Below are 27735 nucleotides of genomic sequence, written 5' to 3'. Positions count from 1 at the left end.
AAACATATACAGTATGGAGGAGAAAAAGGGAAGAGAAACAAACAAACAAAAAAAAATATATAATAGTCAATGAGCAAATAAACTTCTTTTGTCGACTTTTAAAGATTATATAATATTTCCATCTGATAAGGGATAGCCCATATCTATGGTACCATCATCACATTCTAGCTCTCTTTTCACTAGTAAAAACTGAAATGGAAAAATCAATCATTGAAGTATCTAGGGATTCACTTAACAATCTGAGACAAAACTTTTAGATAGTAATTATGGAGTATTACTCAAACATTAGATAGACTGACGGATGACTGGATGCTTCATGATGTTTCCTGGGTAGGGCGAATAGCGATGATTAAAATGTATTTTTCTCCCAAAAATCCTTTATTTGTTCAGAGCTATCCCTAGGTGGCTACCAAAGTTCTGGATTTATAGAGTCCTCAATAAATATATATGGAATAATAAAAGACCCAAACTAGCAAGAAAATATCTGGGAGGGCTCGAAGCCCATGACCTGGAGTTATACCAGAGGGCTTGCCTGATTGAACAAATTAAGGAATGGTTCCTGGTAGATAGCCTAAACCCAACAACTAGGCTAGAGGAAGATCTGGCAGGCGGAATAAAGCTTAGGGTATGCTGATATGCATTCCAGGGAAAAATAGGAGATTACACACATCAGTTTTGAAAGCCACTAAAGCAACCTTCAAAGCATGGGATGAATGGATGGAGGAGAGAGAACCTCCAAATACTTTCTATGCAGGCTCCAAATACTTCCTATGCAGGCTATATCTAAACTCATTCCTGATTTAAAAGTGGAGTGATGGAGACAGAAGGGTATATTATCCTTAAAAGATCTATTCCTGAATGGGGAATTCATATCCTTCTCCCAATTGTCAGAAAAATTTGGAATAGTAAAATATGAGGTACTTGTTTCCTAGAACGGCGCCCATCGCATGTACATCGCATGCCATTATAATGGCATGCAATGCGACCGATGCGATGTCCGCGATTTTACATAGAAATGCATGGTAAAATGTAAATCGCGTTGGTCGCATCGCATGCGGCCAAAAAAATCGCATGCGATGCTACCGACGCGATTACCGATTTTACAAAGGGAACAATGTTAAATGACCCACAGACCCCAAATAGCCACCCTGAAGTGTGAAATGGTGCTCCCAATTGTTAACGCCACCCCACGATCAACGTCAACCCGAAGCGTGGCGAGCGCAGCGAGCCCGCGAGGGGCGGCGGTACGAGTCCTCCGACCTTTTCATACCCCCACTATCCACGTCAGCGTGGAGTTGAGAATAGAAAGTGTAGCGAGCGCAGCGAGCCACCGAGCCCGAAGCGTGGCGAGCCCCGCGAGGGGACGCGGAATACGAGCCCGAAGCGTGGCGAGCGGACGCGGAATACATGTTAAGTAATCCGTGTCCCCTCGCCACGCTTTGGGAGCGTGTTCCGCGTCCCCTCGCTGCGCTCACCACACTTTCTATTCTCAACTCCACGCCGACGTGGATAGTGGGGGTATGAAAAGGTCGGAGGACGCGTACCACCGCCGCTCGCCACGCTTCGGGTTGACGTTGATCGTGGGGTGGCGTTAACAATTGGGGGGGCCATTTCACACTTCAGGGTGGGTATTTAGGGTCTGTGGGCCATTTAACATTGTTCCCTATGTGAAATCGGGACAATTGGTCCATTTAACATTGTTCCCTATGTAAAATCGCGGTAATCGCGTCGGTCGCATCGCATGCGATTTTTTGGCCGCATGCGATGTGACCGACACGTTTTTTTATCCTTGCGATGCCTAAGATCAAAATCGTGGGCGCCGTTCTAGGAAACAAGTACCAAATATGATTTTTATAAATATCTCCAAATCCGGCACTGGGTGAAGTACTTAACTGGGGAGGGCCCAAGGATGAGAAATATACCAGAAAAGATCTTTAACTATTTGAATGTCAGAGGAAAAAAAGGAGGCATCTCACTAATCAATAAGGAGAACTTATGTAGGGTACATACCAGGACGACCACCATCGACCGATAGACGACCATGGAACGATTTCCCTTGGACTGCCCGGGAGCTCCCAGGCAGTCCCCAGCAAACGATTAGCAAAAATTGTGGTTTTTTGGCGAAACGATCCAGATCCGATCCTGATGCGCCCGCGATGGTCGTTAAGACGGTCGGATCGCTGGTTTTTGTTTTTTTGCAAGAACACATGCGACCGTCGTCAGATTGGCCTTTGAAATTTGAATGAAGGGGCTGGACTAGCAGAGGGGGATAGGAATAGCAGCAGCCATTTTAAACCAGTGTATTTCTGCTTTGTTACTAGTGAGGCTTGGTTTATACCTGCTAAACGCTGGACATAGCTATTTACACATTACTTTGTTTTGCCTGCCATTACAAAGTGTCTTTTAACCCTGCACTATGGAGAATGCAGTGATGGGTAGTCACCAGCAACAGTACCTGCTCTATTATGCAGTGTTGAAGCTCAGACGTCAGAGAGCCCAGCGCAGGAGAGAAAGATCATGCTGGACAAAGCAGTGGCTACTTCAGCGTCAGACTCGTTCGCACATGCCACTGCTCAGGGACATCAGGGAAAATAACCCAGACGATTTTCGTAACTTCTTGAGGATGGATGATGCCACATTCCAGGAATTGCTGCGTCTGGTGACTCCCCACATCGAGAAGCAGGATACCAAGTATCGCATGGCTATCCCTGCTGAGGAACGGCTGGTGGTGACCCTGAGGTTTCTGGCGACAGGACGGTCTCTTGCAGACCTAAAGTTTGGATCCCTCATCTCCCCCCAAGCTTTGGGCCTCATCATCCCGGAGACCTGCAAAGCCATTGTGAAGGTGCTGCAGTACCAGTATTGCAAGGTAAGGATGAAATATACACCGTACACTTTATTGTGCAAACAAAATATTTTTATTTATAATTTAGGCCTAGGACAGAAACAGGTTTTTTTTTCCTTTCATATGTAAAACATGTGTAAATAGTAAAATAGTAAATAGATTTATTGTGTCAACACAAATATATTATAATACCATATAAAAGCTATTGTACAAAAAAACACACTATATATAAAGATTTAAAGTATACCTGTCACCCCCTTTTACTACCCCCAACTAACCCCTAGGCTATGTAGTATAGGTCTATGTAAGCTGTGCTGTGTTTTTTTTTTTTTTTTTTTTAAGCGCTATTTTACTCACTAGAACGGCTTGAAATCCTTCCAGCGTCCCCTGTATCCAAGGGGAGCTGAGTCCGTTGCTAGGGATCGAGTCTAATTCTTCAAAAACGTCCCTCCCCCTGTGTGCTAAGCATCACGGCCCTGTGATGCTTTCTCAGCCCCCTTCCTCCTTCTCCCCCTCCCCTTTGCTGAGATCTCGCAGCTGCGCGCAAGTTTCCCTGAAGCCGTCCTGGCAATCTCCATAGTCCCACCCTCCGATGTCATCAGGCCGCGCACCTGTGTGATTCCAGACAGTACAATCAGTACACGCCGCGGAGAGAAGACAGAAGGAAGACTCGTCGCTGCTGCTGCCTGTTTCCTGTCATCCCTCGCTGATCGGTGAGTGCTATGTCTCTGTGTGTCTGTGTGTGAGTGAGAGAGAGAGAGTGTGTGTGTGTGTCGGGTTGTGGCTGTGGTTTGTGTGAGTGTGTGTGGCTGGCTGGTTGAGGCTCTGTGTTGTGTTGTGTGTGTGTGTCCGGTTCTGGCTGCGTGTGTGTGTGTGTGGCTGCGTCTGTGTGTCGGGCGGTGTGTGGGTGTCGGGCAGTGGCTGTGTGTGTGTGTGTCGGGTTGTGGCTGTGTGTGTTGGGATCTGGATATGTGTGTAGACGTTTGTTGTGCGATCGCGGTATGCGCCCGGGGGGGAGGAAGGGGGGGGGAGGAAGGGGGGGGGCTGCAATGGTGGTCTAGATGTGATGGGCGGGGGCTGGAATCCTGCAATGGGGGTCTTGGAGGGATGGTGTGTGGAATCCTGCAATGGGGGTCTTGGAGGGAGTGGGATGTGGAATCCTGCAATGGGGGTCTTGGAGGGAGTGGGGTGTGGAATCCTGCAATGGGGGTCTTGGAGGGAGTGGGGTGTGGAATCCTGCAATGGGGGTCTTGGAGGGAGTGGGGTGTGGAATCCTGCAATGGGGGTCTTGGAGGGATGGGGGGCTGGAATCCTGCAATGGGGGTCTTGGAGGGAGTGGGGTGTGGAATCCTGCAATGGGGGTCTTGGAGGGAGTGGGGTGTGGAATCCTGCAATGGGGGTCTTGGAGGGAGTGGGGTGTGGAATCCTGCAATGGGGGTCTTGGAGGGATGGGGGGCTGGAATCCTGCAATGGGGGTCTTGGAGGGAGTGGGGTGTGGAATCCTGCAATGGGGGTCTTGGAGGGAGTGGGGTGTGGAATCCTGCAATGGGGGTCTTGGAGGGAGTGGGGTGTGGAATCCTGCAATGGGGGTCTTGGAGGGATGGGGGGCTGGAATCCTGCAATGGGGGTCTTGGAGGGAGTGGGGTGTGGAATCCTGCAATGGGGGTCTTGGAGGGATGGGGGGCTGGAATCCTGCAATGGGGGTCTTGGAGGGATGGTGTGTGGAATCCTGCAATGGGGGTCTTGGAGGGATGGGGGGCTGGAATCCTGCAATGGGGGTCTTGGAGGGATGGTGTGTGGAATCCTGCAATGGGGGTCTTGGAGGGATGGTGTGTGGAATCCTGCAATGGGGGTCTTGGAGGGAGTGGGGTGTGGAATCCTGCAATGGGGGTCTTGGAGGGAGTGGGGTGTGGAATCCTGCAATGGGGGTCTTGGAGGGAGTGGGGTGTGGAATCCTGCAATGGGGGTCTTGGAGGGATGGGGGGCTGGAATCCTGCAATGGGGGTCTTGGAGGGAGTGGGGTGTGGAATCCTGCAATGGGGGTCTTGGAGGGATGGGGGGCTGGAATCCTGCAATGGGGGTCTTGGAGGGATGGTGTGTGGAATCCTGCAATGGGGGTCTTGGAGGGATGGGGGGCTGGAATCCTGCAATGGGGGTCTTGGAGGGATGGTGTGTGGAATCCTGCAATGGTGGTCTTGGAGGGAGTGGGGTGTGGAATCCTGCAATGGGGGTCTTGGAGGGATGGTGTGTGGAATCCTGCAATGGGGGTCTTGGAGGGAGTGGGGTGTGGAATCCTGCAATGGGGGTCTTGGAGGGATGGGGGGCTGGAATCCTGCAATGGGGGTCTTGGAGGGAGTGGGGTGTGGAATCCTGCAATGGGGGTCTTGGAGGGATGGGGGGCTGGAATCCTGCAATGGGGGTCTTGGAGGGAGTGGGATGTGGAATCCTGCAATGGGGGTCTTGGAGGGATGGGGGGCTGGAATCCTGCAATGGGGGTCTTGGAGGGATGGTGTGTGGAATCCTGCAATGGGGGTCTTGGAGGGATGGTGTGTGGAATCCTGCAATGGGGGTCTTGGAGGGATGGGGGAAGGGGATTCTTGCTATTGAATGTCTATGTGGGAAGGAGGAAGGGGATTCTTGCTATTGATTGGTCTATGTTGGAAAGAGGGAGGGGATTCTTGAACTAGGAATTTTTAGAACACATTACTAATCTACTTTTTTTTTGCTTTACTCTCAAACAGTTTGAATGCAGGAAAAATGCCGACTTGTATCATCAACAATTGTCACAGCAAAACTGGGAAGAAGGGTCAACTTCCTAACATAACCTTACACCCTTTCCCGAAGACAATTGAGAGAATAAAAGCTTGGCTCCTAGCAACGGGACAGGTTTTCTCAGATTTGGAAAGCATTTCTCAAAAGATATTGACAGAGAATAAAGGAAACAAGTACCGATTATGTTCTCTACATTTCACAGAGGACAGTTATCGGCCTACCCAACTTGGAAAGGTGTTAACAGCAACTGCCGTTCCTTCAATCTTTATACCACCACGTGAAGGAGAATTGTTAATTGAAGAATCTTTTGATAATAAGAAGAAAAGGAGGTGGCCTTTTGAAAAAACAACAACTTCGGCTTCTACATCTGGAAATGCCGAAGGGACCAGTACGGACCAATCCAGTCTGGATCAAAGTCTTCGTACCTATTCGACCGTATCCACACAAACGGACTTTACTCTACAGAATTCTGTCATCCAGCTAACATTGTGGGAACCCGATATATCACCAATCCATATTCATTCTACTCCAAACCAGCCGACGCGGTGCGAGCTTGCATCCCCACAGAAGAAAAGGGCACACATTCAGCTGTTTGAAGAAGTAGTTGAAAACGCAGAAGAAGACATGGAAAGTGTCAGACCTCTATCAAGTATTCAGGAGGTAGTCGACCAAGCTCAAGAAACATGTGGTTCGACAGAAGTAAAAGAACATGGAAAGGATGAGGATTATGTGCCCGGAGATTTAACCGCTATTGATTCAGAGTTGGTGGGCTTTGCCTCTCTCATTTATGGCGAAGAAGTACCAAGTCCACCAGAAATTATTCCACCAACAGAAGAAGACCAAGTAAAAGATAGAAAAATTATTATTTTTGAATCATGTTTGGATAATTTGCTGTACAAATTAAAATGTCAGCATTCCAAATCATGTAAGTATTTTGTAAAAAAAATATTTAAAAAATTTGATGGATCGGGTTGCAGGATTACTGGCAAGTGTCATCAAGGCCATACATTTACTATCATGGAGACGCAACCGAGAAAAAAACAAATTTATTCCGGGAATCTTATATTGGCTTCAGCAATTCTATTCAGCGGCTTGAATTTTCAAAAAGTGAAAGAACTTTTTAATATATTTGGACTCCAAACCATGTCTGAAAAAACTTACTACAGATATCAATCCAGATTTTTATTTCCTGCGATTGATAAAGCATGGCAAGAAGAAAAGTTCCAGAATTACGAAAAAATGAAACAGAATTTGGTCTGCCTAGCAGGAGATGGCCAATGCGACAGTCCGGGCCACAATGCCAAATATTGCGTCTATTCAATAATGGACTGCCTAAGCGAAAAAATTGTAGACTTTGAAGTGGTGCAGCGATCTCAGTGTACCTCTTCAGTGGCGATGGAGAAGTACGGTTTTGTCAAAGTAATCAATCGACTGATAGCAGAAGGAGTCCAGATAAAAATATTTGCCTCTGACAGACACGTCGGCATCAGGAAGAAAATCAGAGAAGATTACAGTCATATCAATCATCAATTTGATATATGGCATTATGCCAAATCATTGAAGAAAAAATTAAACAGTGCAGGCAAGAAGAAATTTTGTAGAGAAATGGTGCCCTGGATTGAAAAAATTATTTTGCATTTCTGGTGGAGTGTACAGACATGTGATGATGACGTCGAACGTCTAAAAGAACGCTGGCTTTCCCTTTTGTATCATATACAAAACATACATGAATGGCAAGGTGTCAAGTACAGCCGATGTAGTCACGGTCCACTCGAAGAACAAGACATGGAAGACTGTATGTGGCTGAATCCCGAAACACCACCTTACCTTGCCGTTGAAAAAGTAGTGAGCGACAAACAACTAATTGCGGACTTGACACATCTGGTCCACAACTGCCACACAGGAAGATTGGAAAATTTCCACAGTTTGGCCTTGAAATATCGGACTAAGAGAATACACTTTGGCATCGATGGCATGGAAGCTCGCACAAAACTTGCAGCGCTCACGCATAATTATAATGTCGGCAGAGATATAGCACGAGTCAAAGTGATGCGTAAAAATACTGAGGACATTGGAACCAAAAGAACCAAACTCGCCTTACCCAAAGGAAGACATAGATGGATTGTAAAAAATGTATACGAAGATATGAATGTTGGTTATTTAGAAAATGTATCTACCTCAGTTTTGAAAATGGCAACCGGAGAAGTGAGCCATGATTGGATCACAAAGGCTCCAACTCTTCCACCAAACCTTGCCAATATGGAAAAGCCTAACAAATCTTTCATAAAAAATAGACAATTTCATCGTTTTGGTTGGACAAGTGACAGCTCGACTTGAAAACATTACCTTTATTAATGTTTTATTTTTATGTCATAAAATGGGTGCTCATTTTTAAAATGGTTATTGTGTGCATCTACACCAAACTAATTTTATAATCATTCTAACGAGTATCCCATACAAATATTGATATACTGTTACTAGTGCACATAGTCACTAACTGTTTTTTCACCTATCACATAATATCTGTGTGGTTGCCCTACCAAAGCACAAAATTATACTCAAGGTTATAGTAGTTGTTTTTTATTGCTAATATTGAAAAAATTTCTAACAGAGTGTAAAAACACGTGTTTATAGCTAATGCTTGTTATCAAGTTTTTTATAAATTTTTTTAAATATCATTATACAGAAAAGTTTGGATTGACTTCATCCACAGTTCTGCATTGGTTTTCTTGGATATTCAATAAATCAAAAAAGGAAGTTTGTCCAGTTTCTTATTCCATTGATGTATAGATTGTAAATTTATTACAAATTGTATACTAAAATTTTGTTTTTTTTAATCAAATTTTTAAATAGCTGATATGTTTCTAATCCAGACTAACACTATCTCTATCCTATTTTAATTACATTCATTTATTTCTCTCTTTTTATATAGCTTCGGCTTCCTATCACTAATTATTAACACTTAGGATATCACTGGCATGCCGCGCTGGGCTTCCCAGCTTATGATGGTTTTTTGGGGTGCTGCACCCTGCACCTAGATATAACGCTAGGGACACCCAATATACAGAGAAGCCTTGACGTGGCTTGGGGGCATAGCATATACCTGCGCAGCTATATGTAGCCAATATCTCTGAATTCTATCATCATGTAGTGTTCTAGATTGGTTACTAACATTGCTCAGTGTGTTGAGGGAAAAAATGTCTTGTTTTACTTACCCAGTAATTAACCCCTCCCTCATGCACCTGGGCAATGCTACTGAACTAATTGAGCATCTACCACTACCTGTATGTATGTTTCTAATCCAGCCAGAAGGACCAATAGCATTCCTTTTTTATTACCATATGATATGCTTTTCAAAGATTGCAACAGACAAAATAGGACAATTTTACCAAACAAACAAACAAGAGTAATGTTTATTTTTGAAACACAAGTTATCATCCACTCACAATGTAATAAATAAATTTTCTAGTTTGAAAAAACATTTTCAACTTTGTTCAGGGCCAATACTAATGTTACATTATACTAAGTTTATTCATACGCCATAAATTCAGCAGCATAGTGGTTCACCGGTCTGAAGCCAACATATTGTCCCTCTGGGTCAGGAAATGCTGAACGAACTTTTTTAACTACACACGATGGAATAGGACGTCTGTTTCCAACGCCAAGATATCCGTGGATCCAAGCGGTGAAGGCTCTATATGCAGTTTTACGTTGCAGGCTGTTAACAAATGAAATAAACATTATATTATTGCTTGAAAATAGTCTGCCTTGAAATATTTACATTTGAATAAATAAACATTGGAGGATGCCAGTATTAGTCGCAATTATAAATTGATGACCACTTCAGGGTGACAAGACTGACTCTAAATCCGGCAAGTTCAGAGAAGCAAAGCTAATTGTACTCATCCCCGTGATACACTTTCCAGTTCTGAAGATGACTAAATTGAATACAGCCAGAGCACCTTGCCACAGCTGTATCTCTGCTACTACGGCTATGACGCCAATATAACATACATTTTGGGGTATGTTAGTGCTTCTCATTGCCATCCCGAGCGTTAGTCTAACTCCAGAAAATGGTGTGAACCATAACCTATAAACAATTTAAGTATCAATAATTACCGGTTAATATCTTTTATTAATGGTGGTTTTTGATACTCCCCGATAGCTCTGAAAATTATGTTTACTGTTTCCTCCCGCGTACAAAAAAAATTAAAAAATTCGTGTTCGCATATACAAGTTTTGTCTTGGATATATGGGCCAGCATTTTCTATTTCCATACAGCAAACTGATTCAACATGGGTGGCCATAGCAACGCATTGTCCACATTTGCACCAATCCACTTGACCAATCCGGCATTCCAAAGTATTTGATTGAAATTCGACATATTTGAGATTATCTTGACGCTTTGGATTCTGTGGGAAACATTGACTCATCCTTGTGCTACCACTATATTTTTCGCGAAGCTTAGACAGCAGTTCTTTGGTCTGTCAAAATGAACAAAATAAATTTAATTAATTTGGCATATAATATAGTACTATTTTTGTATAGTCTAACAGATCTATAGTAATATTTGAGTCCCCATACCATGCTCAAAATCAATCTGTCAATCTATCAAAATTGAGCCTAGGCAAAACAAATGGAAAACTAGTCTCTGTAGGACAGCCCATTTCTCAATTATAAAACAAGCCACATCGCTGACAGAAGGACATTACTTGTGGCAATATGAACAAGCTGACAGGATAGCTTGAATAACTCTGCCGATAGTCCTGTACCAAGGCACATTGTAGTGCAATGAAAAAGCACATGTCTCGGGCATTAGAATGTGAAAATTTTTTTTTCTGGAATGCTCTCAATTTGACATATTTTATACCAATATTTTTATTTAACTTTGATTAAAATTTAATTTACTTTAATATTTACATTTTCATCCATATTTGATTGGCTTGCTTGACTGCAAACGACATTTTGGCTATCAGCGGTTACTTCAGGTTCTCTGTTCACTTGCATGCATTGTGTATTCTGATTGGGATATAAATTTAAAATAATTAACTCAATGAGTATAGTAAAAAAAAAAAATGATTTAATCTACTACACATATTATTTATGTACCGATTACAACAGATTTGTACTGTTTGACAAAACAATTTTGGCTTCATTAGACCATATGCAAAGTGTCACGGAAATATTAAATTTTTCACAATAATACATGCCATTGTGGTCCTTTGTGATGTTGTAGAAAGTTGTTCTTGAGATGTCGGAATTTCTAAATTTTCCATGTTTCCGATAAAATATTTGCCAAATTGTCTACAATAAGAAAAAATATTTTGTAAAATACATTAAAATACAAGTATAATCACAATAAGAAACATTTGTTACAGAATTGGATTACTGATTTACATTTAGCTCGTGGAACAGGATTGTGGAGTGCACCATGGATGTAGGGTTTAGCGTTGATTGATGATAGTGTCCCATGGATTCCATAAGTCTTGTGTCGATCGCTAACATTCGTCTATGTCCCATGTGATATATGACTGTAGTCCATGGCTGAGGATTCTCCTTTGTGAATCTGTGAAAAAGGAGCGTTGGTGCGTAATGTCCACTGTGGATGTGATAATAGGGGACCATGGATGAAAAGTATGCCATGTGGAATAGGAAAGACTATATAATGTATGCCGATTGTCCAATTTCCAAATATGACAAATGGACCGCATAGAGTTTGACTAGCATTGAATCCTTAGGGGGCCATTCACAAAGTTGTATTGCAATCTGTGAATTGGATGTCTGTTGCTGCGAAAAAATAAAAACAAATTTATATAATTTGACATTCATTTTCAGGAAATAGGAAAAGATAAATGTAAAACAACATCATTTTGGTTAGGTTTGACTGGCTATGTATTGTGTTACTGTTTTTATTTTCTGCAATTCAAAGCGTAGTATAGCGCGTTATTATGCACTCCAAAGTGTAAGGATTCTATATTCTTTTTATTTTTAAATACTTGAATTTGTAAGGAATGCAAAAAAAAATATATGCTTTATCTCATACATTAAAAGTTGTATTTGGTGGATTTGTAATAAGGCTAATACCACAAACATACCGCAGCAGCACTGATAAAAAACACACAAAAACCTCGCCTCACCATCCAATCCTCAACTCCAGGCACCTGTCCCTCACCCTCCAATACCTAACTAACGTGACCTGTCTCTCCGCCCACCCTCCAATCCCCTATTGCAGGCATCATGCCCCCAGTCCAACAAGACCACCTATCACAGGCATGATCAAACCCATCCCACCAAGACCCCCTATTACAGGCATGATCAAACCCATCCCACCAAGACCCCCATTGCAGGATTCCACACACCATCCCTCCAAGACCCCCATTGCAGGATTCCACACAACATCCCTCCAAGACCCCCATTGCAGGATTCCACACACCATCCCTCCAAGACCCCCATTGCAGGATTCCACACACCATCCCTCCAAGACCCCCATTGCAGGATTCCAGCCCCCCATCCCTCCAAGACCCCCATTGCAGGATTCCAGCCCCCCATCCCTCCAAGACCCCCATTGCAGGATTCCACACACCATCCCTCCAAGACCCCCATTGCAGGATTCCAGCCCCCCATCCCTCCAAGACCCCCATTGCAGGATTCCACACCCCACTCCCTCCAAGACCCCCATTGCAGGATTCCACATCCCACTCCCTCAAAGACCCCCATTGCAGGATTCCACATCCCACTCCCTCCAAGACCCCCATTGCAGGATTCCACACCCCACTCCCTCCAAGACCCCCATTGCAGGATTCCAGCCCCCCATCCCTCCAAGACCCCCATTGCAGGATTCCAGCCCCCCATCCCTCCAAGACCCCCATTGCAGGATTCCAGCCCCCCATCCCTCCAAGACCCCCATTGCAGGATTCCACACACCATCCCTCCAAGACCCCCATTGCAGGATTCCACACACCATCCCTCCAAGACCCCCATTGCAGGATTCCACATCCCACTCCCTCCAAGACCCCCATTGCAGGATTCCACACACCATCCCTCCAAGACCCCCATTGCAGGATTCCAGCCCCCCATCCCTCCAAGACCCCCATTGCAGGATTCCACACCCCACTCCCTCCAAGACCCCCATTGCAGGATTGCAGCCCCCCATCCCTCCAAGACCCCCATTGCAGGATTCCACACCCCACTCCCTCCAAGACCACCATTGCAGGATTCCACACACCATCTCTCCAAGACCCCCATTGCAGGATTCCACACCCCACTCCCTCCAAGACCACCATTGCAGGATTCCACACACCATCCCTCCAAGACCCCCATTGCAGGATTCCAGCCCCCCATCCCTCCAAGACCCCCATTGCAGGATTCCACACCCCACTCCCTCCAAGACCCCCATTGCAGGATTCCACACCCCACTCCCTCCAAGACCCCCATTGCAGGATTCCACACCCCACTCCCTCCAAGAACCCCATTGCAGGATTCCAGCCCCCCATCCCTCCAAGACCCCCATTGCAGGATTCCACACCCCACTCCCTCCAAGACCCCCATTGCAGGATTCCACACCCCACTCCCTCCAAGACCCCCATTGCAGGATTCCACACCCCACTCCCTCCAAGACCCCCATTGCAGGATTCCACATCCCACTCCCTCCAAGACCCCCATTGCAGGATTCCACACACCATCCCTCCAAGACCCCCATTGCAGGATTCCAGCCCCCGCCCATCACATCTAGACCACCATTGCAGGTCCCCCCCCCTTCCTCCCCCCCGGGCGCATACCGCGATCGCACAACAAACGTCTACACACATATCCAGATCCCAACACACACAGCCACAACCCGACACACACACACACAGCCACTGCCCGACACCCACACACCGCCCGACACACAGACACAGCCACACACACACACGCAGCCAGAACCGGACACACACACACAACACAACACAACACAGAGCCTCAACCAGCCAGCCACACACACTCACACAAACCACAGCCACAACCCGACACACACACACACTCTCTCTCTCACTCACACACAGACACAAAGCACTCACCGATCAGCGAGGGATGACAGGAAACAGGCAGCAGCAGCGACGAGTCTTCCTTCTGTCTTCTCTCCGCGGCGTGTACTGATTGTACTGTCTGGAATCACACAGGTGCGCGGCCTGATGACATCGGAGGGTGGGACTATGGAGATTGCCAGGACGGCTTCAGGGAAACTTGCGCGCAGCTGCGAGATCTCAGCAAAGGGGAGGGGGAGAAGGAGGAAGTAAAGGGGGCTGAGAAAGCATCACAGGGGAGTGTCCGTTAGCCCACATTGGGACGGACATCTCCAGATTATGCTAATGAAGGCAACAGCGCGAATGGATGATACACGGTAATGAAAAGGTTTTTTTTAGTTTGAAAAGCGGATTCTGCGTTGCTGTACTCTGTACTAGTAGACATGGGGGTTAGTTTGGGGTCCTTGATGGGGGTGACAGGAACCCTTTAAGTATGTATGACCCAGTTTAAACTTTCCCAATAAGTACGGGCTACTGTGTGGCAGAGGATGTCTGCCGCAGATAAGTAAAGGCTGCGGCCCACATGGCGCATGGCGCAGATGCAATGGCCCCCGCCCCATTGATGTGCGCCATACACAATGTGAGCAGTGGCCATCACATACCTGCAGCTGAGACCATGTCTGCCGCACAGTACCCCATACTATTGGCAAAGACAAAAGGGCAATAAATGGAGTTTGCTATCCAGATTGAGGAGAATCCTGTTCTCCCTCTGGTAATGCAGGTACAGGTAGCAGCATATAAAAAAACAAAAAACACACTCTGGTAACTTCTGGAACAGGCACTTACAACAGTAGGGATAAGGTACTGTGTGGCAGAGGATGTCTGCTGCAGATATGTCAAGGCTGCGGCCCACATGGCGCATGGCGCAGATGCAATGGCCCCCGCCCCATTGATGTGCGCCATACACCATGTGAGCAGTGGCCATCACATACCTGCAGCTGAGACCATGTCTGCCGCACAGTACCCCATACTATTGGCAAAGACAAAAGGGCAATAAATGGAGTTTGCTATCCAGATTGAGGAGAATCCTGTTCTCCCTCTGGTAATGCAGGTACAGGTAGCAGCATATAAAAAAACAAAAAAACACACTGTGGCCCTTGTGTGGCAGAGGATGTCTGCCGCAGATATGTAAAGGCTGCGGCCCACATGGCGCATGGCGCAGATGCAATGGTCCCGGCACCATTGATGTGCGCCATATGCCATGTGAGCAGTGGCCATCACATACTGTGGCCCTTGTGTGGCAGAGGATGTCTGCTGCAGATATGTAAAGGCTGCGGCCCACATGGCGCATGGCGCAGATGCAATGGTCCCGGCACCATTGATGTGCGCCATACGCCATGTGAGCAGTGGCCATCACATACCTGCAGCTGAGACCATGTCGATGGTAAATGATAAAATAGCCTATTTTTTAAGACAGATCCTCAAATACAGCAGACTCTGGATCTTCTATCAGTAAAGAACTGTAGAATTGACGGTACTGGGGGGGTTGAGAAGGCTGTGTAGGTGTTGACTGGGTATGTGTTGGAATTGTGCTCGACTGGCCTGCTACGGTGGCAGGCGGAGTAGGCACTGGTGATTCTAATGACAGTGGTGTTGCCAACTATTTTAGTGCCACTGTTGAGATACCCTAAACTGCCATTATACACCAACTCCATGCATAACTTTTCAAAAGTAAGTTGCTGATCCGGAGCCATGTTGCGAACACACTCTGCCACATAAGTGAAGTAGTTGTCATGTTTGTCCGGGTTTCTTTGCAGGACTTGATGTGCCCGCATCATAAATTCTTCATGTGCTGATGCTTCTCCTTTTTTTCCTTTGCCACGCATTTTTTTGGTACGGGGGAGTGGTGGAGTGGGTTCCAGGGTGGGTGGCAGAGTGCGTGCCGGAGTAGGAACTTCGCTTGATGTGCATGCATTATCGGATAGTACAGATAGGTCTGGGGTTGCAGGTGGGTAGTCACCAAGCTGTAAAGAAATTGAACATGTTTACTAATCAATTCTATTTACTTCTAATTTCAGTTCCCTACCAGCGTGAATGAATGAAAAGTCATCGCAGAGGAGTTTGAACAGCGATGGAACTTTCCAAATTGCGGTGGAGCCATTGATGGCAAACATGTCCGCATAGCCCAGCCTATCAATAGTGGGTCCTACTATTTTAATTACAAGGGCTATTTTAGCATTGTACTAATGGCTGTTGTTAATGCCAACTATGAGTTTATCTTCCTGGATGTAGGAAGGAATGGCCGTGCATCGGATGGTGGCACTTTCAAGGACACAAAGTTCTACGAAAGGCTCATAGCGAACACCCTTCACTTGCCGTCTGTCCAGGAAACTAAACAGGGCCTTAACTTTGTTTTTGTGGCTGACGAGGCTTTTGGCCTGCACGAGCATGTCATGAAGCCATATGCGCAAAGGGGCCTGAACCATGACAAAAGGATCTTTAACTACAGGCTATCCAGGGCACGGCGTGTTGTGGAAAATGCTTTTGGCATCCTGGCTAACCGGTTTCGCATTTTCCACACTGCCATTAACCTGAGGGTGGACAAAATTGACTGGGTTGTCACGGCGTGCTGTGTCCTGCACAATTTGCTCCGCAGAAAAGCCACACAGCAAAAGGCTACAGGCACAGCACTCCAAGAAGACCAAGAACTGCCGGAGGAGGTAGTGCAGATATCCTCCTTGCAAACCCCAACACAACACTACACAGGGAGTGCACGAGCCAAACAGGTGAGGGAAGAGTACATGGCCTACTTTAATGGGGAGGGCGCTGTGGATTGGCAGGAGGAATCAATTAGATAGCCAAAAAAATAGACTCACCGATGCAGACTGCGAATTCTCCTCCTCCTCCTGCGCCGTGACTTCTTGGTTTTCATGTTCTACCATAAGGACTACTCCTGTCCTCATCGACTCCTGGCTGAGGGTGAATGTCAACCGGTCATAGTACCAGAGCGATGTTTGGTACATCTCGTCGACTCCAGCACCAGACTTCTTTGCAGCCTCCACCTTCTTGTGTTCCTTTAAGAACACCGTGCGCAGATTCTGGATGCGTTTCCTCACCCATTCAACATTGGCCTCTGGGTGAAATGGAAGACTGTAGCGTGCCAACTCCTCCAAGGCTTGGTTTCTTTTCATTTTGTTCGAATACTCTTTGGATTTTGTTCGCCACAGGCATTCGTGCGAACGATATTTTTCAATAAACCCTTCAAGAAACTCTTGTTCCTTTGCGTTGGACATTGGGACTGTAAAAAGATAAAACCATTTTAGTTGTTATAGTTATACCCATGTTTTGTTTCATATTTAAATTTTTATAGTTATAGTTATATCCATGTTTTGTTTCATATTTAAATTTTTATAGTTATAGTTATATCCATGTTTTGTTTCATATTTCAATTTTTATAGTTATAGTTACCAGTTTACCTAGTTCTTATGTTTTAAGTATTTAAAATGTTAATAAACTTTTATGAAAACCACTATACATTTTATTGTGCATATTGCTATTCACACACACACACACACACACACACACACACACACACACACAGGTGAATGGGGCCTAGCAGAGAGGAGTGCATGGAATACTGCAATGGTGGACAATGGTTTATGTATATATCTATATATACACAAACACACACACACACACACACACACACACACAGGTGAATGGGGCCTAGCAGAGAGGAGTACATGGAATACTGCAATGGTGGACAATGGTTATATGTATATATACACAAACACACACACACAGGTGAATGGGGCCTAGCAGAGAGGAGTGCATGGAATACTGCAATGGTGGACATTGGTTATATGTATATATACACAAACAAACACACACACACACAGGTGAATGGGGCCTAGCAGAGAGGAGTACATGGAATACTGCAATGGTGGACAATGGTTATATGTATATATACACAAACACACACACAGGTGAATGGGGCCTAGCAGAGAGGAGTGCATGGAATACTGCAATGGTGGACATTGGTTATATGTATATATACACAAACACACACACACACACACACACACACACACACACAGGTGAATGGGGCCTAGCAGAGAGGAGTGCATGGAATACTGCAATGGTGGACAATGGTTATATGTATATATACACAAACTAAACACACACACACACAGGTGAATGGGGCCTAGCAGAGAGGAGTGCATGGAATACTGCAATGGTGGACATTGGTTATATGTATACACACACACATGGGGCCCAAAACAGTGACATGGTCGGGTGCACGGTTGACAAACCAGTGCTCTATACACACTATATACATTGGTGGCAACAGTGGGCATGCATAGGAGAGCATTGGGAGTGCAAACATACCAGGTTGTTGTTCTGGGAGCTGAGACAAGAAGGAGAGTCCAACTGCTGCGCCAGCGCTGTTTGCTATGTGGAAAAACATGGCGCCGGGGGAGTGTTTAGGAAATGGCACTCAAATAGGCTGGATCAAACGACGGACGCACCGACGGACGCACGACGGAGGCGGCAAAAAACACTCACGATCTGCATACGATTGACGGTCGGTCGGCCTGGGATTGCCGGATCCTACCTGCAGCACGTAGGACCAAAGATGCGACCAAACGAGTGGCGGGTACGCGCATTGGATCGGAATCGGATCAAATAAATGGCAAAAACACACAATAGTACATACAATCTGCATACAACCGGTCGGAATTGGATCTAAATTGACAGAATCGGGCCCTAGTCGTCCTGGTGTGTACCCAGCATTAGATTGGAAATGCTCTGAAAAGACTAAATGGCAAAAGAATTGGGAGAGGGACCTGAATTCCTCAATGGATGGGGCAGAGTGGGCTCAGATGTTTGAATTGACTTATAGAACATTCAGATAATCCACATATATAGAAAGACATATCAGAATTTACCATCAATTTATATTGGACACCGGTTAAGTTAAATAGAGCATGGCCAAACTTAATAGATACCTGTTGGAGATGTGGAGAAGAGGCAGGGGACATAATTCACATGTTCTCCGTCTGCAAAATGCTGATCCATTATTGTGCAGAGATAGAGGTCTTGATATATAAATTTTGTGGGATCAGAATTAAGATTACCCCGCATCTTTTGCTTCCCTACAGATAGACCTTCCATATCCCCAGAAATGTATAATATTACATATTTTGATGGCGGCTAAAACCTCCTTAGCACAACTCTGGAAACAGGAACTTATCTGTGGTATACATATGGTAATGCTTAAAATAGACTATGGTTATGGAATGGAAAGGGGAATTCATAAAAAGGGGGCATCTAAAACTTGGTGCTTATGTTCCCAATTTAGAAACACATAAGGAGAGATGTGGGTTGATCGCTAATGTATCTGGATGTAACCTGGACCTCTCTTACACATTAGGGTTATTAAAGAGAAATGGAACAAGAACAGTTGGGTGTGGTATATGGTCCCGACAGTCGGGATCCAGACAGTCATTAGCCAGACGTCGGGATCCTGACTGGAAGGTCTCAGACAGTGGGGCAAGCGCAACAAAGCCCCTTGCAGGCTTGCTGTGCTCGCCACGCTGCGGGCACGGTGGCTCGCTATGCTTGCCACCTATTCTATTCTCCCTCTATGGGGGTCGTGGACCCCCACGAGGGAGAATAGCCGGTGGCCGTCGGGACCCCGAGTGTCGGGGTTTTGACTGTCGGGATCCGGACGTCCGGGCAATGACTGTCGGGAAACTGTCCGGTACCCGAACAGTTGTATATCTTAGATCCGGTGTAAGAGACCCCACACTGTATGAATGTTATGTAATTATTGTATGTTATTTAATTAATATTATTTTTTCTGTAATAGATGAATGTATCTTGATGTATTTTTGTATCGCATTGTTGTATTGTCCATGTTTGTTTTAGAGGAGAGGTTATGGTTGGATACCACCCCTCTTTTTGTAATGTAATTTGTTTATACTTAAAAGGAAATAAAGATTAAGATTAAAAAAAAAAATAATTCCTTGGTGTGGATTTAAAAAAAAAAAATAACAACACACATTTACTTTTAGTTGACTTTTTGCAATTTCAATAAAAACACAGAGAAACATAACTTTTTGACCATATTGTACAGACTTTCAAAAGAAAACAGGTATAAACCAATTAATGCTATTCTCTGACTTTTCAATGTCTAATTGGAAAAACAATGAATAACTTGTGTGGGTGCTGTACAAAAAAATTTATGATTTTGATGTTGGAATGTCACCAGTGTAAAAACAACCAAAATTAGTACAGCACAATATAAGTAAGCAAAAGAATAAAATAGAAAAAAATAATTACCAGGAACAGAAATACGATTGATGGATCTGCAATGACTTATACCAGTCCATGAGAAAGGAAGAACATTTGTTTTGCTTTTATTTTATCACTTTTTGTTGTTTAAAGTCATAGCTATACCATTCCTATAAATAAACAGGATGACGAATGTTACACATCAATTGAAATTCTACAGGATTTCCTTAAACCTTGACCATTTGCATTAGAATAGAGTGCACAGTCATAAAGCAGGATAAAGAATGATGCTAAAATTAATTTTACTTCTACAAAGGTAAAGCGATGTTTGAGCTGAAATTTGAAGTAAAGACATGTAAATTTCAGTTGTCGCATGTATTATTTATTTTTACTTTTAATAGAAAACAAAAAAAACCCTTGAACTGAAACTAAAATGGCATTCAGCTTCTTTGAAGCCATGTTCTATAAACACTGGTAGTGCGATTTCATTTATAAATTATGTTCATTATACTAGACACTTCTATAATGAGAATATGCTCATGTTAACATTGTATATCTTTACACCATGATCAGCTCCACAACTCGCCAGCTGTAACCATTGTCCATTGTCTGGATCATCATGACCGGCACGACCCGGCTTATTTCTCCAACAGAGCTGCTTGACAGTCAGAGTGTGACAAAGGCTGAAAGAGATGTAACAGAATAAGGAAGGGATCTGTGTGACAACAGTAAAATGTCAAACTCAGCTGGCTGCAGGATTCAAATACCATCTTACATCTAATTAGTCTACTTTATCTCACTACTGCCAACTGAGAGGAATTGACTTGTCACAACCTGCAGGTATTAAATATGTTGGAATTGCCAAGGTTATTAACAACACTAATGATACTTTATCCCTTCTCTTGTCAATAATTTAAACTGAAAACTCTTCATCAATTTTAACTTTCAACACATTAGTGTCAGGTCACACATCTCAATTACGGGCTAATGATCTCTGGGGATGCTCTTCAGTTTTATTTGTTTCTTCTTCTTTAAATGCATATATGTTTGCACTAGCACTCCAATTTTTTGAAGATTGGTGCATCTTGCACATTGACTTGGAGAAAGATAAAGTGGACTTCGGTAAAGCACTAGCCAACCAGCTCCTATCTGTAATTTTTCAAGCACAGGTTTTTGAAGCTTGGTGCACCTGGCACCATGTCAAAAATTATGAGATCATCAGCAAGAACCTGCAACAAAATGGTGACCCAAGAAGCCTTAGAACAGGGATGTGTACATAAATTCTAGTGTAGACAATAGGAAAATAAAGGATAATCTCATAGATTTTGATTACATGATATATGAAAAAAATAACTTAAAGCGGCATACACATGGGCGATTTAGAAATTAAGCACGAATCGCTCAGTGTGTGTATGCCCCCTGGCAATGACGATGCGTGGTCCCGCACATCGTGGTCACCCGACTACATTTTGACTGCATTCCAGTCCTTGCCAGCGTTCCCTCAGCAGCAGGTGTGCAGCGATGTGTGCTAAGCGATCCGTGCTTAAGCATGTCGCCAAGCACAGGTTCCGCTCCGTGTCTATGGGGTTTAAAGGCTCCCATCCACTAGGGTGGCAGGATCGCATACGATACATTGTATGCAAAAGGACCGTATACAATGTATCACATGCTATCCCAGCAAGGGCTACAGGCTGCCAGCTCAATCCGTACACTGTAAAGGCTCAGAGCTAAATATCACTGACGGAAATGTGTAGCTGAGACATCCCCTTCACCCATCCCACCCTATAGCGCCGCCATGCGCCTCTTTCTGCATGGCGTAAAGTCTCATTACTTTCTGGACAGACCCTGTACTGATCCAGCTGCTCTATACAGCAACAACAGTAATCTGACAGAATAGATCTATCAAGGTTCCAAATACAACTTCACCTGTACAAACATGGTTTTATAAAAAATACGGTATAGCAATCAAAGGAAAAGACATACTAACCTTTGATCCATCTCATAACTCTTTATCCATTCATCAATCATAACATTGAATTGCCATCTGTATAGATGAATTTTGCCACATTCCAACCCAACAGCAATGATGTAACTAAGATATAGGAGAAAAGATTCTATTATTAACATAAATTATTAAATAATTAAGCAAAAATGTTCCAGTGCAGTGCTAGGATAAACCAATATGATTTTTGAAAAAAAGAATATAAAAGAATATTCTGAATGTACAGAACTAGGTTTTTTTTTGTTTTATTAAATATGCAAAAATGCAAGAATACAGAACATTTGTGTTAAGGGTAAGAAGGCAAATATATACCCTCTATCTATACCCCTATTTTGTCTCCCATTAACAGGGGGGACCTATAGAGTTGCTGCTTCACATTCTGGGGGCGCACTCAGGGTCATTCTTTTGTTTAAATATATATATATATATATTCCAATCGGTCAGGCACAACCCCACAAATTTGTAACAAAGTCCCAGTGCCAGCTGTAACCCCACAATGAGGGCCAATATGCAGTATACTCACGCTGCCTCCAAGCAGCCACAGCAGCACACGGATGAGAAAGAAGGAACACTGAAGCAGGTAACTACTGCAACATTTCGATTTTAATAATCGTCATCAGGCATAAAAGTTACAATGCAAACACTCACCTTATATCCCCGTTCACCCATGCACGTACGGTCACGTCTCCCAGCGGGCGGCCTAGAACTCCATCATCAGCGCGCGTCCGCTGCGTCACAGTCTCCATGACCACCGACCACAACAAGCATGGACGCATCGTCATGGCAACCCATACACAGCGGTGCATGGCCAGAAGGCCAACTCGCTCCGGGCACACGTGACCACCCAATAGATTACGGCATTTCAGGAGGATAAAGGCCTTATCTATTCCCAAGGACGGACCTTCTTAAACCTAAAAACAAGACTGACCAACCAGTACGTGCCAGATTACCGTGGGTCAATCACTTTAACACCAGCAGTGACTCTATCCGGACAGTAGCTAAACGACATTGGCCCATACTTAATAGTGACGAAGACCTTAAACTGGCCAATACTGACCTTATGGCATGCTACACCAGGGGCAAAAATGTAAGGGACTGGGTAGTCCGGACTGACATTTCTCCACGGACTGATGCGGCACCCCAGTCATCTTTTCTGGGTAGACTCAATGGGTGTTTCAGATGTTTACATTGCATTACCTGTAGTAGCATGAGCTTTAATCATCCTTTCAGTGGGAAACGTTACAACATCCGACATAAGGTGACTTGTACAACACAGTACATTGTTTACTTGATATCATGTCCGTGTGGACTCCACCATGTCGGCAAGAACGACCGCACATTGCGGGAACGGATGTCGGGACACCGTACTGCCATACGCGCTGCTCTGGCCTCAGGGACCAGTGACCAGCCTGTTGCGTGACTTTTCGCACAGGCTGGCCACAGTATGGCTAACCTACATTACATTATCATAGACCACGTCCCAGCGCGACTTAGGGGTGGCAATAGGTCATTGGCTTTACTTCGGTGTGAATCCCGCTAGATCCATCGACTTAGAACCATGTCACCTTACGGTTTGAATGACCATTTAGGTTTTCATGCATTTTTGTGATACCTATTTTTTGCCTGTGTGATCTATTTTTTCATTCAAATTATTAGGATTATGTGGAAGTAATTGTGCATTAGACATATATCCTTGTGTACACGCTTTTGTATATGTATATTTATACCTATGTGTATTAATAGGTAGGGAAGAACAGGCGGCACTCCAAGGGTTTGTATAAATAGTTGTATTAAAGCTGATACGACACCAACGTTTCGGGGCCACACTGCCCCTTTGTCAAGGTGGTGAAAACATACAGTGAATGACATATGATTACAAAATCTTACCTTAAATAAGGTGAGTGCACCGCCCCTCCTCCTGTGCAGTCGGCGCGGGTTCCCGCATCCGTCCATGTCGCAGAAACTCGGAAGTGTCTGCATAGAATGACCACTTCCTTGGAGACGTATGGAACGCATGCTGCGTCTGTTGGACCGCAAGCTGATTGTGTTGCCGGAAATGATAGTAGTGTGCAGACATGTCCGGTATACGGGTTCGCCGGCCGCTGTAGCAAGGAGAGAGCGTTTACAGTGAATATGCATGATATATTCAAAACAAAAACCTGTGTAGGAACACGGAGACATGATATAAAAAAATCATGAAAATAGTGCATGAAAACAAACATACTGAAAAAAATATATTAAGCATATACTAAGGATAATACAGTGAAGGACACATCATACATAGGGTCATCAGTGAGAACACTATATGTAATGAATAGAATTACTTTATGACTATAAATTATCTTATATTCTATATATAGACCAATATATTTATATATTGGGTTTACAGTCCGCATACGATTCCATCGGATAGAACTGGGGTAGTATAGGGACAATAAAGGAAATACTCGGTGTCTTTAGAGGAAAACTGAATAAGGCAGTTTATCATTAAGTCCAGCGGGTTTCACTGCGTTCAATCGATGAATCCAAGTCGCCTCCAAGCGTAATAATTTGCCCTCGCGGTCCCCTCTCCGGATCGAAGGTGGCACATGGTCAATAGCCATGTGTTTAAGGTCTGAGAGTTTATGATGGGCCAAAGCGAAATGCTTAGCAACCGGTAGGTCTGTACTTTTCGAGCTACCGGTGAGAGCTTTCTTTATGGAGGACCGATGGTTGGCCATGCGTTCACGCATGGGACGATTCGTTTTGCCCACATATATCAGTCCACACAGGCACTGGATCACATAAACAATGTAGGCTGATTTGCAATTAAGGATGTGATTGATGGGGTACTTTTTCATGGTGGTAGGATGGATGAAGGCAGGACCTGTCAGCATATCCGTGCATGTAGTGCACTTTATGCATTTATAACACCCGTTGTTTCTGGTGAGTATGTTTCTTATAGGGTCCTGGTTTTTCTGTTCAAATCCTGTTATATCCCCATGAACAATTACATCTTTTATATTGCGTCCCCTTGTATAACACAGCATAGGGCGTTTCTTCTGAAAGCATGCCAATTGTCGATCCGTCTTAACAATGGGCCACAAGGCCCGAGTTGCCCGAGGCAATACTTTGCTGGTAGGGGTTAATTTGGTGACAAATGGAATCGCTTCTTCCTTGTCCTTATTGGGGTTTCTTACTGTGGTAGTAAGAAGTGAAGCTCTCTCCATACTCAGCACCTCCGACTTTTGTTGTAGGAGTTGTTTTTTGGGGTAACCTCTATCGGCGAATTTTGTCACAAAGGTGTCAAGTACTTCAGGTAACCGATCCTGTTGACTTGTGATTCGGGCTGCTCGGATCATCTGCGATTTTGCTAATGATTTTTTTAAAGGCATCGGGTGGAAGCTATTGGACTTCAATGTGGTGTTTCTGTCTGTGGGTTTCACAAACAGCTCTGTATGTATGGTGTTATTGCTGATCTTTACACACACATCCAAGAAATTGATCGAATCTTTAGAATGTTGGCACGTCAATTTGATCGATGATGGCCGGTTATTGATGGTCTCCATAAGTTGTTCAAGTTCTTCTTCCGATCCCAACCAGACCATGAACAGGTCGTCGATGTACCTACTATATGTCAGAATTTTATTCGCAGTTATTGCATTATCAAAGAACATCTCTTGCTCTTGTTGAAACATATAGATGTTGGCAAACGATGGTGATACCGGGCTCCCCATCGCGCATCCAGTCTTCTGGCGGAAGAATTTTCCATCGAACAAGAAATAGTTCTTGGTAAGCGTGAACTCCATCAACTTCATATACAGGTCAAGCTTAATGTCATGCATATTATTAGACATCAGGAAGGTTCGCATCACTGCCAATCCATGTGTTTGCGGGATGTTTGTATATAAGCTGGTCACATCCATGGTGACCAGCCATGCCTCTTCTGGAATAAATTCTAAAGCGGACAAAGAGTTTAGGAAGGCAGTAGTGTCCTTAATATATGACTTCTGTATGGCAATGATGGGTTGGACGATGGCATCCAAGAATTGTGAGATAGGTTGTACGATGGAGTCTGGGGCGCTAATGATGGGGCGACCTGGAGGGTACTGGGGGGATTTGTGGATTTTAGGGACCGTGTAGAAAATTGGGACCCGAGGGGATTTTTGGGTCAGTGCCCCGGCCAATTTTTTTGTAATTAAGCCATCTTGTGATGCCTTTGTCAGGATGGCATCAATCTCAGACTTGTATGCATCTGTTGGATCAGCTTCCAGTTGTTCATAAACTTGAACGTCCATTAGTTGTCTATATGCCTCCGATTTATAATCAGCCAAATTCTGTATCACCAGTCCGCCCCCCTTGTCTGCTGGTCTAAATGTCACATCAGTATATTCACCCAATTGTTTGAGGGCTAATTGTTGATCCTTATTCAGGTTTTGGTGAACAGGGTGGGGTGCCAGGTTGTATCTTGTGACTGAGTCATCCAGTAATCTTAGGTATGAAGCTATGGAGGCATTGTTGGACGGTGGATCAAACGTGGAGGTACTTCGGTTCCTGACGAAATTTTGGTATACAGGAACAGTGGTGGAAGTAATAGTAGGCTGTTGTTGGAAATATTCCTTCAAACGAAGGTTTCTGCCAAACCGATATAATTCAGTTTTCCAAGCCAGTTCATTGTGTTTAGTAGTAGGTATAAACGATAAACCAAGGTTCAAAATTTGCATTTCTGTCTCAGTGAAAGAACGAGAGGATAGGTTGTAAACTATCGATTCGGCGTCTCTGCCGCTTTTTTTGCAGCTGCCCCGCGAGTTTTGGCCTCCCCTACGGGTGGTCGGCCGCTTGCTTTTCTGGCGGTGCTCTTTTTTGAAGTAGCAGGGCCTAAAGGGTCACATGTTTCAGGGGCATCTGACTCAACTTGAAAATCACTATCACTGTTTGACGAGTGAGGTGCATTTTTAGGAGTAGTGCTCCGAGCCCGTCTAAACGGTCTGGATTTCTGTGGGCGACTGAATGAGCGTTCCGAGGAGGTTCCCGTGAGCCATCTATATACCATGTTGTGTTCATAGTCATCTTTGACTATCTGGTATTTATTCCTTTTGAACTGGATAAGTTGTTTTTGATATGCTTCTATTTGATGCGGACTGTAAACCCAATATATAAATATATTGGTCTATATATAGAATATAAGATAATTTATAGTCATAAAGTAATTCTATTCATTACATATAGTGTTCTCACTGATGACCCTATGTATGATGTGTCCTTCACTGTATTATCCTTAGTATATGCTTAATATATTTTTTTCAGTATGTTTGTTTTCATGCACTATTTTCATGATTTTTTTATATCATGTCTCCGTGTTCCTACACAGGTTTTTGTTTTGAATATATCATGCATATTCACTGTAAACGCTCTCTCCTTGCTACAGCGGCCGGCGAACCCGTATACCGGACATGTCTGCACACTACTATCATTTCCGGCAACACAATCAGCTTGCGGTCCAACAGACGCAGCATGCGTTCCATACGTCTCCAAGGAAGTGGTCATTCTATGCAGACACTTCCGAGTTTCTGCGACATGGACGGATGCGGGAACCCGCGCCGACTGCACAGGAGGAGGGGCGGTGCACTCACCTTATTTAAGGTAAGATTTTGTAATCATATGTCATTCACTGTATGTTTTCACCACCTTGACAAAGGGGCAGTGTGGCCCCGAAACGTTGGTGTCGTATCAGCTTTAATACAACTATTTATACAAACCCTTGGAGTGCCGCCTGTTCTTCCCTACCTACCTCTTCATCGTGGAGGGCACCGAGGTCGAAACTGCTGAAGGGAGAG

At 44.4% G+C, this 27735-nt stretch overlaps 3 protein-coding genes across 4 annotated transcripts in view; all 3 read right to left on the bottom strand.

Annotated features, from left to right (window-relative positions):
• Positions 1–8494: 8494 nt before the first annotated feature.
• LOC146080780 (P2X purinoceptor 7-like) lies at positions 8495–14995 on the bottom strand. Of its 2 annotated transcripts, XM_083188431.1 has the most exons (5): positions 13675–14995; positions 11015–11404; positions 10538–10921; positions 9737–10101; positions 8495–9335 (listed from the first exon to the last, which is right to left on the bottom strand). In XM_083188431.1, the coding sequence occupies exons 3-5, from the start codon at positions 10622–10624 to the stop codon at positions 9146–9148; spliced, it is 642 nt and encodes a 213-aa protein (XP_083044557.1). In that variant the 5' UTR covers positions 10625–10921; positions 11015–11404; positions 13675–14995; the 3' UTR covers positions 8495–9145. The 2 variants fall into 2 exon arrangements, with proteins under 2 accessions (XP_083044557.1, XP_083044558.1); XM_083188432.1 differs by lacking the exon at positions 13675–14995 and having other exon boundaries at positions 11015–11951.
• LOC146080779 (uncharacterized) lies at positions 14995–17246 on the bottom strand. Its single transcript, XM_083188430.1, has 2 exons — positions 16497–17246; positions 14995–15644 (listed from the first exon to the last, which is right to left on the bottom strand). The coding sequence occupies exons 1-2, from the start codon at positions 16911–16913 to the stop codon at positions 15102–15104; spliced, it is 960 nt and encodes a 319-aa protein (XP_083044556.1). The 5' UTR covers positions 16914–17246; the 3' UTR covers positions 14995–15101.
• Positions 17247–20019: 2773 nt separating this feature from the next.
• ELP2 (elongator acetyltransferase complex subunit 2) overlaps positions 20020–27735 on the bottom strand; it is a 159478-nt gene continuing 151762 nt past the window's right edge. Inside the window, exons 21-22 of the mRNA XM_083188429.1 lie at positions 21905–22009; positions 20020–20600 (exon numbers count right to left, since the gene is read on the bottom strand). Of these exons, the coding sequence (XP_083044555.1) occupies positions 20438–20600; positions 21905–22009 (268 nt within the window). The 3' untranslated portion in view covers positions 20020–20437. The remainder of the gene's footprint in view (positions 20601–21904; positions 22010–27735) is intronic.

Source organism: Crinia signifera, chromosome 5, assembly GCF_055691185.1.
Source record: "Crinia signifera chromosome 5, ASM5569118v1, whole genome shotgun sequence".
NCBI classification, from domain to species: Eukaryota; Metazoa; Chordata; class Amphibia; order Anura; family Myobatrachidae; genus Crinia; species Crinia signifera.
This window is presented reverse-complemented; position numbering and strand designations above follow the sequence as displayed.

What these genes read in the sequence shown, in the direction of transcription:
- LOC146080780 (XM_083188431.1), bottom strand. Translation starts at nt 10,624, where the DNA reads ATGCAAGTGAACAGAGAACCTGAAGTAACCGCTGATAGCCAAAATGTC. An exon ending in AATCAAATATGGATGAAAAT is followed by an intron (nt 10,102 to 10,537) that starts GTAAATATTAAA and finishes TCATTTTGACAG; the next exon opens with ACCAAAGAACTGCTGTCTAA. An exon ending in TTAATAAAAGATATTAACCG is followed by an intron (nt 9,336 to 9,736) that starts GTAATTATTGAT and finishes ATTTGTTAACAG; the next exon opens with CCTGCAACGTAAAACTGCAT.
- LOC146080779 (XM_083188430.1), bottom strand. Translation starts at nt 16,913, where the DNA reads ATGTCCAACGCAAAGGAACAAGAGTTTCTTGAAGGGTTTATTGAAAAA. An exon ending in AGAATTCGCAGTCTGCATCG is followed by an intron (nt 15,645 to 16,496) that starts GTGAGTCTATTT and finishes ATTTCTTTACAG; the next exon opens with CTTGGTGACTACCCACCTGC.